At 38.6% G+C, this 18,218-nt stretch overlaps 1 protein-coding gene across 1 annotated transcript in view; it reads right to left on the bottom strand.

Moving 5' to 3' along the window:
• The window catches only part of LOC110165829 (chemokine-like protein TAFA-1), a 173,536-nt gene that overhangs the window by 29,120 nt on the left and 126,198 nt on the right, over nucleotides 1-18,218 (bottom strand). Inside the window, exon 3 of the mRNA XM_020931027.2 lies at nucleotides 549-689. Within this exon, the coding sequence (XP_020786686.1) occupies nucleotides 549-689 (141 nt within the window). The remainder of the gene's footprint in view (nucleotides 1-548; nucleotides 690-18,218) is intronic.

Below are 18,218 nucleotides of genomic sequence, written 5' to 3'. Positions count from 1 at the left end.
GCACTGGCCCGAAGCTCCCACGACTGCTGTTTATTAGTTATTCATTTCCATCAGCTGTAGGTGCCACAGGCTATGTGCTACTTGCTCAGGTGTGCACAAGGCTGACTGAGTCCTCCCAACGGTTCCCCCCTGAGGCCAACAACTACAGCAAGGGGAAGTTCAATTCTATAGCAAATGCATTCTGGTGCAGTAAGATGTACTGAAGAACACTCAACTGGCAGAAAGATGCTTTACCAAAAGAAAAAAGTCTTTTTTTTTTTTGTTTTGTTTTGTTTTTTTCTCTATGTGTCACCATCAGCCAATCACAGCCCGGCTCACAGGCCTTTGTCAATTCTACCCACATCTTGTCACCTCCTGTGGCTGGATTATGAAAATACAATCTACTCTTTGAAAAGTCCTGTTTGTTTTTTCTTTTCCTTTTTCAGTACTGCCAGGTTAATCTTCAGTTCCATTATCATGATCATTATCATTATCATCAATATTTGTAAAGGTTTATTTATGTTTGCCTACAATACAAAGTCTTGCAGTAGTGTACAGTGTGTCCTTACCATCCACACAGGAGGGTTTGTTGCGTGTTGTCCCGGCCACTTTCCCAGGTAAACAGGAGCATTTGACCGTCTGTGAACGCTCCTCGATGCGGTTCTTGTTACAGCAGCGGTGAGCGGCGATCACCTCGCACGTGCCTCCCTCTGCCCACACACACACAGACACAAGGTTAGAGCTGGAGAGGTTCTCTGGCATGCAAAGCAGGTATGTAGAGAATGTTATTCAAATGAAATATAAACACAAGACGAGAATTCAACACAAGGACAATTATTATGGAGCTTCGCTCTGATCATTTACTAAGCACTTTGACTGTAAGTGTGTGTAACAAATTGGCCCTCAAGGAATCTCAATTATATGGTCTAATTGCCTCTCAAACTGGCTGTCCTCGCTCCATACCAATCAGCTGTCTGTCCACTTATGTTTGGTTATGACTGCTCCAGATATTTGTCTTTGATTGTGTGCATGGCAGCTGCATTTACTTAAACTACTATGGTTCCCTCAGAGCTTTACCGTCTGCGGCTGCAGTCCACCACTACATTAGCTCCAGAGCAAAGGTGACATCAGTCACAGCCAGTGCCGTACAATAGGTTCCATTCTGACAAAAGAGCGTGTCAAAAAAATTCAGGGAGAAGAAAAGGTGATATGCGCAGATGGTGGTAATGGGTCAAAATAACAATAGGTATGGAGCTCTGGGGAAGGGGAGGGGGGACAGAGCTGCGGGGCATCCTGCACGGAAAGGCAGAGCTAGAGGACAAGGTGTGTCTGCTGCCAGCGGCCGGCCGTGCCAGTGAGTAATGAGCGAGCCACTGGAAGTGCCCCCTTCACACAATTATAAAGAGTAGGGCTAATGCAGCCAGCGGAGCAGCAGCACAAAGACCCTCCATCACTGCTCCCCTCTCTCCTCACGCCTCAGGAAAAACTCTTTATCTTCTCCTGACAGCCACCGCAGCCCACAACAACGTCCAACAATTAAACTGGAGCTCATCCCAGGACAGAGCTGGAGATGGAGACAAGAGTACATCACAGGTTTTACATGCACTTCAAAACGCAACTACTGAAACATGCCAGACCTATTAGTGCCTCCATCCATCTCGGTGTGCCTTGATGAGGACAATATCACGGCAGAGTTGCTCTAGGACAGCTGCTTAGTTTGAATGAAATGCTATAGCACAATGCATTACGCCGCAGCTAAGTTTTCGGCAGCATAGACGAGTTTGGCAACAGTTTTCTTCTCTCTTTCCCATCAGTGTATGTGGCAGCCAGACCAAAGGCCACAGAGTCCTGGATTAAAAGGCAAACATTTGCAGTCCTGCTGGACTGTGCTGTCGAGTGGTATTAATGTCACTCTCTCACTGCCTGTTGTGAGATTTCCCTCAGCACAATACTATAACTATAAAAGACTACACAAGTGGGGAGAGATCTCTAGAGTGGGCTTAAGCCCCAAACCCCACCAAGTGTTGCTCTCTGAATATTTCACAAAGCTCCTCCTGACCTACAGACTGGCTTTCAAGTCTAGGCGATCTCTGATGTGCAAACTTTACTCGAAGTTACTAAATAATGAAAGAGGTGCTCTATCAGTTTACTCCTGCAGAAGTTTTAGAAAGGGCACATTCACATTTGCAAGCACAACACATCAAAATTAGGAAAACAATTAGAGTTAACCCACAACTAAATCAGGACTAGAACATTACTAAAGCGAGTCTGGGCCAAACCAAAAAAGTGTTAGCACAGAAAATAGAAATCACTCTGGACTGTTATAGCTACACATTTTTAAGATTCCTAAAAGATTAATCAATTTGTAAAATAATTGTTAGTTGCAGTCCTAGTTACAATCATACTGGTTTGGTGACGAGTTCAGGAGCAGGCCAGTCCTGTGATCGGTGTCTGTGGGCTGAGCTGTGGTGATCAGCAGCACACTTAGGCTGACTGCACTATTACTATTAGAGCCAGACATGATGACTCTGAACCATCTGGAAAGAGCGCGGAAGTGTGGTGTGAATGACTGAAGGCAGACACGTAAATAGCCACTTGGACCTTGACTGCCATTTCACCCGGATAAAGTGAAAAATATCCCTGACAGATTAAAGGGTAGCATATATGTTTGTAACTATTAATTATTTTCTACCTTAAAGGTCTATATTACTCAAAACTATCTATATTATGTTTCCTCATCAAAGTTCTTGAGTTCTTCCCTAAAACAAAAAACATTCTGTTCCACCTCCACTTTGTTTTTAAATTGTTTTATTAGTCTGTCTACATCTCCAAAGCTCAAAATGCTCTTTTCTATCTTGTGATGTCATGAAGCCAAGTTCACATAACTTCTATTACCACATGACATCACAAGGTAGAAATTAGTGTTTCTTTTTGAGAGAACCCAAACCCTAAATAAGCAGGATTTGTTTGTTAAAAATGTGTGAATGAAACAAAATACAACTCCAGGTATATTTGTGATGAGGAAACAACATTGTCGCATAGATCACAAAATAGCGCAAAATAGGATCTTTAATGAACTGTATCTGAGTGTGCATTGATGCGTGGTATTGTGTTGCGGGGGCTTGAGACGGAGTATAGGTGGTGATGGATGCAGTGCTCCGAGTTTGTCAGGCTGCTAAAGGGGTTAAACCAAGCCGATAAGATGGAGTGGGTGGTTGTGTACTCCAGCCTTTAGTGAGGGGAGGTGAAGGGCATCCGAGGGACCACTGGCTGGCCATTTTTCTTTCAGTGGCCCACAGTGACAGCAGCCATTAACTGACTGGATGAGGTGATTATGTTTAAGAAAATCGATGCTTCATTGTTTTCAGCTTAGCCCAACGGCCAATTAGAGACTGCTAATGAGCGAGAAATCGGAGAAATGCGAGAAAATGAGGAGTGGTGTAGAGTTATTGCCATATGAAGTGTCCCTTATAACACAACTGAGCTCTTTGATGGCTTTTATCTGTCGAAACCAAGGTCATATACTGATACGTTTTAGTTTACAGTGTGGTATCTAAAGACTGGAAGAAAGTAGGAGTGAATGAGACTATACTTCTTATCTTATCACACCAAAATGCTCTTGATAGTTGAGAGTAGCACTGATTGCAGTCTACGAAGCCAATCACAACACAATCAGGCTGCACGTTTGGTGAGTTGCTGGAATTCACATTTTAAGGACTTAGTATCAGTCAACCTATTGTAAAATCTACTACATGATGTTATTTCACATGAACCAAGGATATAAACTGAATCTTTTAAAGAATGTTGGTCAAGACATACTTTGCTCTATCCACACATTCACTGTAAATGAACAACAAATCATGAACAAATGTCAACAAACTGAATACTCTTACAGCTGTATTTCAACACTTCAGTGCAAAGAGATAACTGCTGAAAATGTGTCTATTCTGCTCGTTTATGAGTTTCTGGTGAAAAAAAGGGATGTTGGTGAGTTTTTAGTAAATTTAAATGACATAATTTAATGAAAAAGAACAAAATTAGCCATGTATATCTGCCCAAAAATACCTGTAAAGTTTATCAGGCATCGGTTGCTCTCGATCATAAACATTAGCCATGAAAAAAACAAATATTGGTCAATCTCTAAAATAAATAATGGCATATTCTCCTAAAATAATTCCCAAAATATAAAATATGTTTACTGGTCCTTAAGTTTTACAATGTACAATGCAACCAATCAAGTCCATGCCTATTTTCATCATTCAAAATGCAATCAAAATAAGCATTAATATTTAATACATGTGTGACTGTATGCAGTAGTCTGAAGTACTGTTCTGAATGCACTCTCAATTAAATTAAATAAGTAAATATGCATGAAAAACTGTAACGAGCTTTGAAGTAAGTGAAGTAATAGTAAAATGATTTTCTATCTTCATAAGTTTACTCACATTTGTATTTTGATTAGGCCATTCAGTCATGAATAGTATAACTTACATATGTTATAGTTCAATGGAAAAAAAAAAAAAAAGAAAAGAAAATGAAATGAAAAGCTGTCATTGTGTCCTTGAGCAAGACAATGAACCCACCTCGACCCTAGTGTCTGCATGCACTGATGTATGCATCTAAGTGTGAATGGGTGAGTAGTTGCTTGATGTAAAGCGCTTTGAGTTCCTTGAAGGTGAAAAAGTGCTATATAAAAATGTGACTATTTGCCATTTATAGGTACTCACTCCTTTTTGCTGTTGTCCCATATAAATCCTTCTAAATCTATCTAAATAAAAGTCACCTAATAAAAAGTTTAGTCAGCTAAGACACCCTCAACTGATTAATCGACCAAATGACTAAAGACCTACAGCCCAAATGTGTTTTATCAGCAGATCATTACATTTATTTCCATGTACACATTTTGTTTGTGAACTGCAAAAATGTATAACAATGTGCATCATTTTCTTTCTGTCTGTATCCACTGACACATTCCTGGCCTTGAGAGTAAATCGTCCACTAGGGCTCGAGTTGTGGCCACTTATTCTCACTGTGAAAAGCTCTCCTCCAAGTGAAGCCGATGAATAATAAAAGGTAGCCTGCAGCAGGATGGATAGCAGCAGACTCCACACTCAAACACATTTAAAGAAGCGGGACCAATGCCAGCACTGGGAGTTTTTATGTTGTGCTATACATCTCAGCCCATAATAAGCCGGTTAATCGAGGCTATTGTTAACCCTTGTTTATCTGATCCTGTGAACTTTGACCCCCATGTGATTTGGTCAGTGGAGTTCACCATTCATCACATCGGCGGTCCGTGTAGCATTGAACCGTATGTTTTGGGTGACCTCTTCCAGGGCTGCAGGCTGCTTTCAGACTGACCCGATAACATGGATGCGTCTCACTTTCTCTCCCGAGGCAGTAAAGTAAATGGAGTAGATAAATATGTACGCAACGGCCACAGCTAGGGCCCCCAAGCTAACCAAGGAAATGTGAACAAGGGAAGAGTGTCCACACCAGAACCCAGCGCTGACTCAGAATCCACTGACCCAGACTTACATGAGTCAGATTAGTCAATGTTGTTTTTCTTCTCAGCTGTGGATGTTTAGTTCTGGTTCACACTTACACTGGCCCTTGATTACAAATTATAAATAAAGTATGGCGTTATGAATCAGCCGGGAAACACAATGCAGCATGGACTTCACTAATCATGCCAAAAAGTGGGACTTGTTGTAAAAGTCCAAAAGTTTGCAGTTCTCCAAAATTATTCCTTATTTTCCAAACACATTCTTATAGCATCCCAATTATTCACCTTGATGAGTTTATCAGCTCATTTCACAACCTTCAGAGGCCAGAGTGGAGGTTTGTCTTGATGATAATACTAACAAATATTAACATTAAGTTCTTCTCTCAGACAGAAAACACTCAACCACTTGTGATGTCAGATGGTAATACAGGTGCTCCACTGTGTTTTTCAACTCCGTACGCTTTCACTAGAATCATTAGAATGATTGTGCCCCAAAGACTGGGTCGTGACCCTCAGGCAAGAGATTTTTTTTTTGTGTGTCTCCTTGTCACGATTTACATGTAGGTCTGCAATATAGAGTTCTAACACATGAGATTTTCTATGCTCACAAAAATGAACACAAAGCACAGAAACAGACAGAATGCTGCGCCTGATCTGCTGCTGCACTCTCCTCCTGCACCCCGGACTGGAATGTGCTATAAAAACGCAGACAATCCCACCTATCTCATTAGAAATGTTCAAATGTTTTGTATAATTTCTAATATTTTTGTTATTATTGTATTGATTATTTTGTTCCAATATTGCTGGTTCAATTGAATGTTGAAAAGAATAAGAAATGGGCTACATTTAATGTCCAAATAGGCGACTTATGGGAACTTTTATTGCTGGTTCAATGACTGTTTTTCATTGTTTAAAACTTGAGTAATATTAATTGTTCAGAGAGACACAATCACTCAGTCAACAATAAAATATCGTCATTAATGTTCAATAACGGTCAAATCCACCTTTATTTTGTGATTTACGATTAATGTCTATTGACTTGGGTCTCAAAGGTTTGTGACTTCTAAAATATGGGTCCCCAGAAAAAAAAAAAAAAAAAAAAAAAGAAAGTTTGGAAACACTGATTTGCATGATTTGATTCCTGGAATTGTCAATCTCAGTTAACAAAAAGGTAGCAGTTAACTAGAAAACTCCTACTTCTACAAGGTGGGACAAAGCATTTTGAGCTTTGGAGATATACACAGACTAATAATAAAAGGTTAATGAAATATGAATGGAATAAAACACAACTCCAGGTATGTTATTAAGGAGGTAATAACATTTTAACATGTCTTAAAGCTCACAAGAGTCAGTTTTGCTTAACATATAGGCACTTTAATTATAACTGCTAACATTGTACTTCTTGGTTTTCAAACGATAAAAAATGTCAGTTTAATGATTGGATTTTACTTGTTGAAAAAGTGTATGAATCAATATAATGTCAGCATTTTACTGTCTCTTTGCCATAACATTGTCATGTCCTTTTAAGATAAATTCCAATTGTGTACACGTTTGAAGGCCCCAAAGAGACCGTGGGCTGTAATGGCCCCTACGACTTGAACAGGTGATTCCATTAGTACAAATAGGAGATGGACGGGTCGATTCTTAATCACCTGTACGGGTTCCCTCTCCTGGGCCTGTATGACTGCCATGCTCACATCTTTATGGTTATTAAAGTTAACGATTGCTGCGTGCCTCATTTACCAAAGGCTCTATCAATAGCAGTTCAGCAGCATGAAATGAGGCTGGTCTGGGGGGAGCCATGTGACAAACCGGATTAAGATGGCCTCTGTAATGCCCTGGCACACACAAGAGTGTCAGTGCACAGCCAGGGCTAAGTCCAGCACACTGATGCTGTTCACACATATTACAGCTTCAATGTCACCACTGCCTTTCATTACCTGCTCTTTCACAGTAACAGAAAGATGGATGAAAAAAAGTTACACTACTGCCCATGTTTGAAAAAATGTATTGCATGGCATAATGTTTTCAAACTTGATTATGATATTGATTTTTGATACAACAACGAAATTCATGAAACGATGACAATAAAAAAATACACATTTTTCAAACAATAGACAAAATAATAATCCACTGAGATCCAGAATACACACTCCTCCTATACTTTAGTAAAATGTGAGAAGATGGCGATGGATCTCTTTGAGTTCTGATGGGTGTGATTGACAGGTGAATAAGCCAATCAGGGACATGCATGGTCAGTCTGTATCAATACAAATATGGGGTTTACAAAATAAAAACAAATCTGAATCCTTTGTTTGGAATTTGGCTCGTTGCATCACTGAGTCGAAATCCCTCTCTATATAAAAGCAGTAAATACGTCTCTTAACATTTTTCTTTCTTCTGCCTACCACCCACTTCATAGGGCAACTTTTAATCAAAGAAAGCACTTTGTGGAAGTACATTAAAAAGTTTGCCAAAGTTAGTTTCCAGACGAATGGACAAAAGGAGCCATTATGGTAAACATATGCAAGATCTAACCTAGTTCTGCTTGTTCAGGTGCGCAGACAACTTTATTCTTTTCAAAGCACAGTAAGGGGTACATTGAATTTAAATGTGGGATCAAAATATAATGCTGAGGTAAAAGCTTGTGTCCCTTCACCCTTGTACTTCTTATCTTATGCACATGACAGCAGTCCAGAAATAGTGTGGTGCACAGTAGGAAGAGGAAAAAATTAAGGCTGTAAACAGTAGGGCTGTATTAATTTAATCTTCCGCAAAGGTTCATTCTGTCTTCAGTTTTACACTTAGATTTAGTGACTGTTTTTGTTAGGCAGGAGAGTTTATTTGCCTGCTTTACATTTTTCGGTTACTTCCTGTAGTTTTCCACAGAAGTACCACATGATGGTGTAGTGGCATGTCTTGTAGGCTGCTTTTCTTGTCTTTCTTTGTCGACAGTAAGGGTTACGCACCCTACTGTCTGGTACCTTCTTCTTCTTTGACTGCATCTCGTGTGTGTGTATGTTGTGTGTATGTTTCCTCATCATGATTCATGCTCCTTGGACCTCGGATCTCAATGACCTCTCTGATACAGCGGGGAGTTTTTCTGTCTTATTTCCTTATCATATGCTGCCTAAAAGGCACATCACTACACCATCATGTGATACTTCTGAGGAAGGCTACAGGAAGGAGCTGAAAGATGTAAAGCAGGTAAACAAACTCTCCTGTCTGACAAAAGAATCACTAATTCTAACTGCATTCCTTTAGTCATTCAGTCAACTGAAGAACACATACGCTAAATTAACTTTTTTTTTTTTTTGTAATAACTCTTTTGCTTCTTTCATGTCTTTGTCAGTAATCCATTTATCCAAAGTTATCTTCTTGGAGCACTCAAAAATGCTCTGTTCGAAATTGGCCAATTTTGTCACATCACAGGTAAACCTCCAGACTTCCACTATGCCATTTTTAAATCCATGTTTAAAAAGGAATTGACCACAAGAATTTATAATATGTGTTTTTAATCAGTCCATATTGTCTCAGTCAGATAAATTCTTTGTTAGTTAGTCAATGTATTATTTTATTAGGGTTGTAAAGATTATATGGTTCACAGCAGAAGTGAGAATATAAGGAGTGAGATTAGTTCTGAGTGACTGGGCAGTTAAATCAGCTTTTTCACTCAAGCTGTTGATTTCTCATGGCATGCCTTTAGTTGACCAAGAGTTTCTTGAGTCGACTATAACCCTGTAAACAGTTCTGGATAAAGTCTGTAGCTTACTTTCTAACAGACTGTCCGGCTAAACTGGAAGCTGTCCTGTGCCATTAGAACTCAGTACATGAGAGTTCCAGGTGTATCCTCTCTACCTTGTCTTTTAGTGCACCCTTTAGTACAGTTGGTGCTGCCTGACCTCCATCCAATGTCCATATGACACAGGTCAGTGCTCGGCCTAAATGAGAGTGTGATGGCAAAATGAGCCACTAAAATGTCCATTCAGAATCACAAAGCAGCCTTTAGCACAGCTCCCGAGCAGCTTTCAGTGTGGGGGAAACAATTGGACGCCCTGAGCCTTGGAAAATGGCTCCAATGCAGACCAGAGCTTTCACCTCCTCAAGGTAAAAAGTGGCAAATGGCAAAAAAAAGTAAAGTTAGTTGTATATTAGGGGACATATTTACCCACAGTGAGGCTCTGGATGAGTGGTTTGGGTTCAGACTGTATCACACACAGTGCATTATCTAATATACATAATGCATTAGAAGGCACTTACCATCAGATTATAGATGCATGCGAAATCCCACAGCAGTGTACGGTATGTAAAGAAAGGGCACTTTGTTGTGCAAATGATCTGCCCACTGTCTGCAGTATGGCCACGCAGCATGCAAGACCACTGTGCAGTAATTGTTAATAAAGTTATCCTCTGTAGTAATAGTAATAATAAGTTCATTTGGGAAGACTACATAGAAGATAGCTGGACATAAATGTTATAATGTTCATAGTAAAGGAAAGTACAATTCTGTCAACTGGATAAAAGTTTTTTAGAAGGAATTTAGCTAAACATACAAGTAACTTTGTCAGTTTTCTTTCTAGTAAATTCATTGGTTTTCCTCATCACCCATCATTCATGAAAATATTAAGACGCAAAACATGCACCATAAATGTAAATATCCTCCAGCTGAGGTAATCCTGACCAAGTCTAGCTCAAGATGTGAAGATGGGTCCGTGGGTGTTCTCTGCTCCTGACAACTTGCACCAGAGGTACTGAAGGATGGATCAAATGCAGTGGTCAAATGCAAAATTGTCTATTGTCTAAAGAGAGAGTTTTTGTTTGTTTTCATTGTAGTATTGAAATTTGTAGCGAGTCACGTTATGTTGCTTACTGTCAAAATTAAGTTTTAAAATTTAATATCTTCACAGTACTCCAATCACCATCAATGCACTTTCTCTCTCCATGATTCTGCAACCCCTCAAAACCCAAACCGCAGCAGAACCATATGCCTCCTAAACAGCCCTAGGCCCAAAAGACAGAGAAATAGCCCACTCTCTACCTACCTTTAATCTTTTTTTGTACATATCATTTATTCATTATTTGTGTTTAAATAATTTTGGATGATTTACCATACTTTTAAACTTCAAATAATTCATTCTATTTCATGAAATACATAGATTTTGTATGGAAGTGTGTGGAAATCTGCATGGGATAACAAAACAATACACATCACACAGCAGTGCAGCCACTAATAAACACCATGCTACTCTATTCTGAGACACTTTCATGGAGACACTGCAATCCCACTCACGTTGAAAGTTGCATCTCAATAATATCACTTGATGTACCAATCCAGTGAGAACACTATGATCTGTATCAAGGTCAAGTCAAAGGGAATCATCCGGTCTGACGTTAGCCTGGAGCATCTGGAGCAAATAATGACCGGTCAGTGAGAGCCTGTGGCACTCTTCTACCTGTTTCACGTTGGACTAACACAAGACCACGATATGCCTTCAGGTCAGCGTCACACTGTGCTGTCATTAAGATTGACTGTAAACAGATGGCTGTGTTAAACCAGATAAAAAAAAAAAAAAAAGATTACTTGACAGTTCACATTTCAGAAAAGGGCACTGACAAAAAATGATGAATGAAAAACTATCAGAAATGTTTCATCACCCTCAGATCAAGTTTTGCTTTAACCATAAACAAGTCAATTTGGCTTATACCTAATACTGTTGTCACAATACTAACATTTCAAACTCGAGACTTGAAACTCAATACTGAATCCGATACCAGGATGATAATAAAAAAAACACTCTTTCTTTAGACAATAGAATGCAATTTTCAACATTAAATCATAGTACTTTCTTTTATATCACCATGTGGTCTAATATCTGTGTAATCCCTCAGTCATCCAGGTATGTTCCATAGTGATTCATGGGCATATACTGTTCTATGTGATCTTATATTTGTTCTGATACAGCTCAAGATCATCCTAAAGCTATTCAGGAAAGGTTAATTTCTGTCCTGTGGATGTGACCTTTTTAGTATCCATAGCTGCTCAAATTAGTATCTAGTTTCAGTACTAGTTTTAGCATTGATTATTATCTGTTTTTCAATACTTTTGACAATCCTAGTACCTAATGTTCCTCATTTTTCACTAGGGCTGTCACAATAACAAAGTCTGAAATGCTACTGAAAATATAACACTGAAAGGTATTTTTGAAATAACTTTACACAGCAACCCTAAAGCTGAATAACCCCGAAAATAACTCTATTCTAAATGTGCAGTATCATTAAAATATAAGTTGTGAAAAATAACAGTGAGTGTGGAGAATGAGACAGAGAAGTTATTTCACTCTCTACAACATAAATCGTATTTTAATGCAATAAAAATGAAAAGGTTCTTCACAAATGCAAAGAAAATGTACACATGATAAATATTGCTCCAACTATAATATATTGAACGATAAGTCCTTCTATTACACCATGGTTAGTTTTTTTCTATGTATCTATGATCTGTACAATCCAGAGCAGGTTATTGATCACACTTCTGAAGATTGATCTCCCCGTGAGGATCAATAACAGTAATTATGAAGGGAATCAATGCACTAAAGGCTTTTTGTTTGACAATGGAGAACAAGTCAATCAGTTACTTCATCACCTGCTCTTAGACAAGATATTGCAAGTGTGAATACTGCTATTATCAAGATAATGATGGTGTCTAGACTTGAGATCATTAAACACAGAGCAACCATGTTATCAACGGTGGATGTAGTTTAACAGATACAGGTGCAGGGACAAAACAACAAAATTGTCTAAAACATGAATTTAAAGAAGAGAAAAGAGGTTTGAGCTCTTGAGTTGCTACAACCTCCAGGTCAGGTATATCCATAGTGACAGCTTGACCCTCTCTGATCTACGCAGCTTGGACATAGACTACAAATTGTGAAAAGGCCATCACTTTTTACATTTTTATTTTGTTTATTTGTAGTAAATGTATTAAAATATACAAGTGCATCTGACCAGCAAAACATACCTCCACATCAGTCATATCATAGTCAGATAGGTTTTTCATAGGGATCCCTTGCAAACCCACCCAACCCAACAACATTTCCAAGAATGCTAAGACAATCCTAAGATAAATAAGATAAAAATGTCAAATACTGCAGTTTGTGAAAAAAAAAAAAAAAAAGAAAAGCTAGATAAATACTATAAGAAATACACAACATTATAATCTTACAGAGCTAAGATGCCAAATTAGCTGTAAAAGCTAATTTGGTATCTTTAAAATAAATGTCTGATGAAACGGAATATTGATATTTTTAAACACATATGATCTTAATTAAAATTGTATGAACATGTAAATGGTGACTTTTATATAGAAGTTTTCTACCTCTAGTGGCCACTCAAAGTGCTTTACATGAAGGAGCCACTTATCCATTCACACTCACATTCATACACCAATGTACTGTACATATGCACTGGGAGCTGGAAAGGGTGCTATCTGACATAAGCTTTTTACTCATCTGAAACACAGCACCCGTCATAAATCCTGCTTCTATCAGCCAGCACAATTTAAAGGTGCACTATGTAACTTTTCGGTTGGGGGTCCATCACCTTCTTGTTTGTATGGATATGCCATTGCTCTGCTTGGAATGTTCCACAATATGACATTAAACAACTCTACCTTACATGTTTTCAATTATATGTGGTTTTATAGCTCAAACATACCAAGAAAAACAAACATTCTGACGGTGAGTGGGGTCGCCTCTCCACAGATCTGGCCTGTAACTTGGTCTGGCTTGGTCTCCATGATGATAGAAAGATTTAATGTCATACTGTGAAACATTCCAGACAAAGCAAAAACATCTCCAGAAAAGCAGGTAATGGATCCTTCACCAGAAAAGTTACACAATGCACCTTTAAAATGTTTATGACAGGTTTTCATGTTTTTCTTATAATTAATTGGTTTGGTGGGATAATACTTGTGTTAAATATATGCATCATAGAAAGATTTCAAAGTACAAGAAGTAGCAATGAGTTTTAAAACAGAATAGTCATCAACACTGAAAATTGGTGGGGTGATAATTTTTGCACAACAAACACATTTGTCTAACAGCTTAAACATATTACGTAATTTTTGGATCTGTTATAATGTTGTTTCTTCATCACAAACATACTGTATCTGGAGTTGTGTTTTGTTTCATTGACACATGTTTAACACGCAAATGCTGCAATGCGTTTTTTAACCTCAATACACCTTCTCTAGCATGATTTCAGTTCTGGAATTGCCAATCTCTTCTGAAATTAAGTTAAAAGGTAGTTGTTACATTGAAAACTTAACAACTACTTCATGACATCACAAACTGGAACAGAACATTTTGAACTTTTGAACCTTCTCAAACATGTGCAAATGAAACAAAACACAACTCCAGGTATGTTTTTGAGGAGGTAACACAATTATAATATGGCTTTAAGCTCTCAAGGGTGCACTTTCTGTAATACAGGACCTTTAGACAAAATAAAGGTGTTACTTGGCTTAGTCTCATTATACCGTCTCATTATATGTGCCGTTTTTGCCCTTGTAACATTATGGTTGCTATAGGTAACAATGTAAATATGTCTATGCACTCTAGGCCATATTTGTTGTCCATGTCCAAACAGGTAACAAGTAAAATGATAAACTTCAGAAAATAAATAAATAAATAAAAATAGGAGATAAAATATAATTATGTTAACTATGTTTTAATGAAATGAGTAGTCTAACCTGTCATATGCACTTTAAAGGCTACACAATTTGGACCAAAGCAACACTAGACAACGCCAATCCCCTTCTGTGTCACCGGGCGCAGAGATTGCTTTCTAGTCTATTCCCTTTTACCTTTGGGAAGGAATTATATCTATGACAAATGACTGTGGCGAAGCTGTGCGGCGGGTGCGTTGAGGGGCCGCTCCGAGAAGACAGGGAGGTGGGGGAGCGCGTTATTTGCCGAGTCTAAAATCAGAACAATATGAGAACTGGAACACAATTTGGCGTCAGATTACTCACTGCAATATCCATCAAAACACAGCAGCCAGTCACTCAATATCATTACTGAAGGCCCGATAAGCTTTTAAGCCTGAGATAACATCTTGATGAGGCAACACAAGTGGGATAGCGGTGTTTGCATTGTCAAGCCATGAAATATGATGCCTGCTTTTCCACTGTGGCGCGAGTGAGATGGTTCATTATGGAATTGATTGACAAGTTTATTGTGGTACCAAACAAAAAACTTTATGTATGCCTTCCAGTCTGTTAAACGCTTTCTATTTGGCGTCACATCCGCCCTGTGTTCCCTCATAATATTTCAATCAGACAGTTTTCACTTTCCTGTGGTTTTCTATTCAACATTTTATTACTGCTAACAACATCTCTTGTGGAATGGCCGGACCTTCACTCTTTTTACTTTAGAGATTGATTGGTTCATCTTCCAAGGCAGTGCTCTGCTGGGGGAGTCGGTCAGGAATTGAAATATGTCGCTATTTAGTCGGCCAAACTCTCCTCTATCAACAAGATTAAATATGCTCTGTAATGAATGACACTAGTCTCGCACCCATTAATTATAAAGATTAGAATCGGGACTTGGTTTTGAACTCACGGCCGCGCAGCTTCTCAAGGTCGGCTCAGCTCTTTGAGAGGGACTAATTGAAAAAGATTTGAGACAGGACCCCTCAGTAAAATGACGCATTTGATGGCTTTATTCAGTCATCTTCCTTCTCGTATTATTCAAATTAACCTCTTAGAAAAATGGATTGATAATAATGCCTATGCAATAACTCCTCATACGCTACAATAAAAAGAAGCAATGCCAGAGGGAAGGAGAGACAAAAACGCATGGTGTGTTCTGTGTGGCAATGTCAGATTTGGTAACACTTTAGAATAATTACAACCTAATTAGCCTTAAGATTACACTGTGTAACTTTTCTTGTCCTCATGGAAATGGTTTAAATTGTCCACATTATGTTATTAAACTAATCTCTCTTGCATTCATTCAACTACAAATGCTATTTATTGTGCAAAAATATATTTAAAACAAAAAACATCCATTCTTACTGTGAATGGGGTCACCGCTCCACAGATCTTACCTGTTATCTCCCTCCATGGAGATTCTCAATTTTATGGCTATACTGTGGAACATTCAAGGGACATCTCTATGGAAACAGGCAGGTGACAGACCCTCCAACAGTCAAGTCACACAGTACATCTTTAAATGAAGTACATATCTATTGTATTGAATAAGGATCAAATGTTACAAAATAAAAAATAATAGTAATACAACAACTTTCTTTAAAAATCTATCAGTAAAAGTTTCATACAGAGGCAGTGGGAGATATATTGAGGCGTGAGTGTGACAGGCTGATGTGAGGTTGAAATGAGTGGCCATTCTCCTCATCAGTCGTGCTTCTACATAGCTCCAAATGTGATCGGTGGCACCAGGGTGGACTGTGAAATCATGGGGCTGCACATCAAAGTGTGACTACACTCAGTGCGCATACTAATGGGAGGACAGCGCTGCTGCTACAATACAAGTATATGCACATGGGTGGCTATTACACAGAACATTTGTCTTGCAGAAAAAGAAAAAAAAAATACTAGGCAGATGATAGTACTTATCTCTACTGTGCTGCTACTTGTGTGTTAATAGAACTACTTTTGAGTCTTTTATGTCATTTTCCACTATTAGTATTACAACCCCAGGACAAAATAATAATAGAATGGGTTTTATTTCAGGTTTAAACCAGCAATTAGTGTGGTTATTACTAGAGCCCGACCGATATGGATTTTGCTGTGGCCGATATGAAACCAATATAATGGGAAGTGGCGCTGCCGATAGCCGATATAATCGCCGATATATTTAGTGATGTAAAAATTCACTGTAAATGTTGAATTGTTTAAAAAACTTAGGTTTGGCTCTGGTGGATTTTAAATTGGGTTTATTTAGGCAACATTTATTGTTATTCTGCCTCTTTACATCATATTTACAGACAGTAGGTTGGCTTAATGGCATTTTTGCATCACATTCTAGACACTAATGATGGGTATTCCAGTTCTTTTTAGAGAACCGGCTCTTTTGGCTCGGCTCACTAAAAGCTGCTGGTTCTTTTGGCTCCCAAGTGGCTCTTCAGATTGTTTTGTTGCAAGCAGGACTGAATCAGGACTGAACCAGGTCTAAACCAGGACTGAAAAAGGACTAAACCGGGACTTATTTATTTTATGCTAAACTACAGTCAAATATGCTCTTTTTTTTATTATTATTATTTTCTTTAATCCTACGTACACGCAAATTTCTCAAAGTTTTGTTTTGAGCCGCTGCCGCTGTCAAACCACGAATCACGCGGCGTGAAGAGAAAAAAAGTGAGAAAAAGAGAAAACACGGCTCCCAGTAAGGATCAGTCTCCCGTCGTTCCCTTTAAAGAGCCGGTTCTAAGAGTCATTTCGTTCGCGACGGACCCATAACTAGTAAAGAAAGTAGCGCTATTAGCCTTTAGCCGTAAATACGTGCGCGCCGCGGTAATTAATTATATGCGCAAATGTCATAATTCACACGTCTGTTCACAGCTCATTTACATATCAGTGCAGGTCCAGTAGCAAATATACGGCCAATATAGTCACTTTAGAACACAGTCTGTGTTCTAAAGTGATAGAAAACAGTCTGTTTATGTGCGGGAGCTACAGCAGCTAACCCATAACAAATGACAAAAACTAGCTTCAGTCGACATATTTCCAACACTCACCGCTCATACAGGCTCCTCCTCACATCACAAATCTGCACTAATAAATGTCCTTTTAATCCAGACTCAAACCGATTGTCCGTAAAAAGAATATAATCTCAGTGTTTGGATCTGTGTCTGCAGGTGTAAACAAACACACGTGAGTGACGCGACTCTGTGGTGTGTTCAGGGACAGTACGGACACACACAAATGACTCCGTAGATAAATACTGATGTGGAGCCACATATTAGGACATTTATCTGTCTGTAAATTGGATTAAATGAACAGAATGTAGAGAGTCTAAGCTTTATAACGAGGTATAACATGCCCACGTGAAATATCGGGCCCTATCAGCAAGCATATCGGCCGATAGCCGATATGCCTAAAGTTGCCCATATCAGCCGATAATATCGGCCAACCGATATATCGGTCGGGCTCTAGTTATTACAGTACATTTATCCTTCAAAAAAGACATAATACTTTTAATACTTTTAAATAGCACCATTATGTACCGTATGAACACTGTAACTAATAGTTCTATACTATTCTATACTAGGGGTGTGCAAAAATATTAAAATATCAATATATCGTAATACTAACAATTAAACGTTACATTCCAAAAAGTGGTGTTCAGCTGTTTATATGTTTATATGTGATATTTTGGGGACTTTTGCCTATTCAAAAGATTTAATATTTTGTTATTTGCTATAACAACCGGGCCAGATTTGCAACCCAAGGACAGACAGTGTCCTCTCAAACCCAATGAACCAAATCTAAAACCTAATCCACGATTCTTTTTCTAGGCCAATTATTAATCCAGTTTTGCACTGTTTTGGTTTGCTCATTGCTTATGTATCATTTCCACTCTAGGTTTTTTCACTCTCAGTTTGTTCTGACTGAAACATCACCATTAGTGACTCTCTCCTGGTAAATGGACCACTCCAGATCTCCACAGGTGCCCAGTGATCAACATAAAGAAGTGGACTAAAGAAATGTGAT

Source organism: Boleophthalmus pectinirostris, unplaced genomic scaffold (genome assembly GCF_026225935.1).
Source record: "Boleophthalmus pectinirostris isolate CB_2022bp ecotype Guang Dong unplaced genomic scaffold, ASM2622593v1 HiC_scaffold_3, whole genome shotgun sequence".
NCBI lineage: Eukaryota > Metazoa > Chordata > Actinopteri > Gobiiformes > Gobiidae > Boleophthalmus > Boleophthalmus pectinirostris.
Note: the sequence above shows the minus strand (reverse complement) of the source record. Positions and strands in the feature narration are given on the sequence as shown.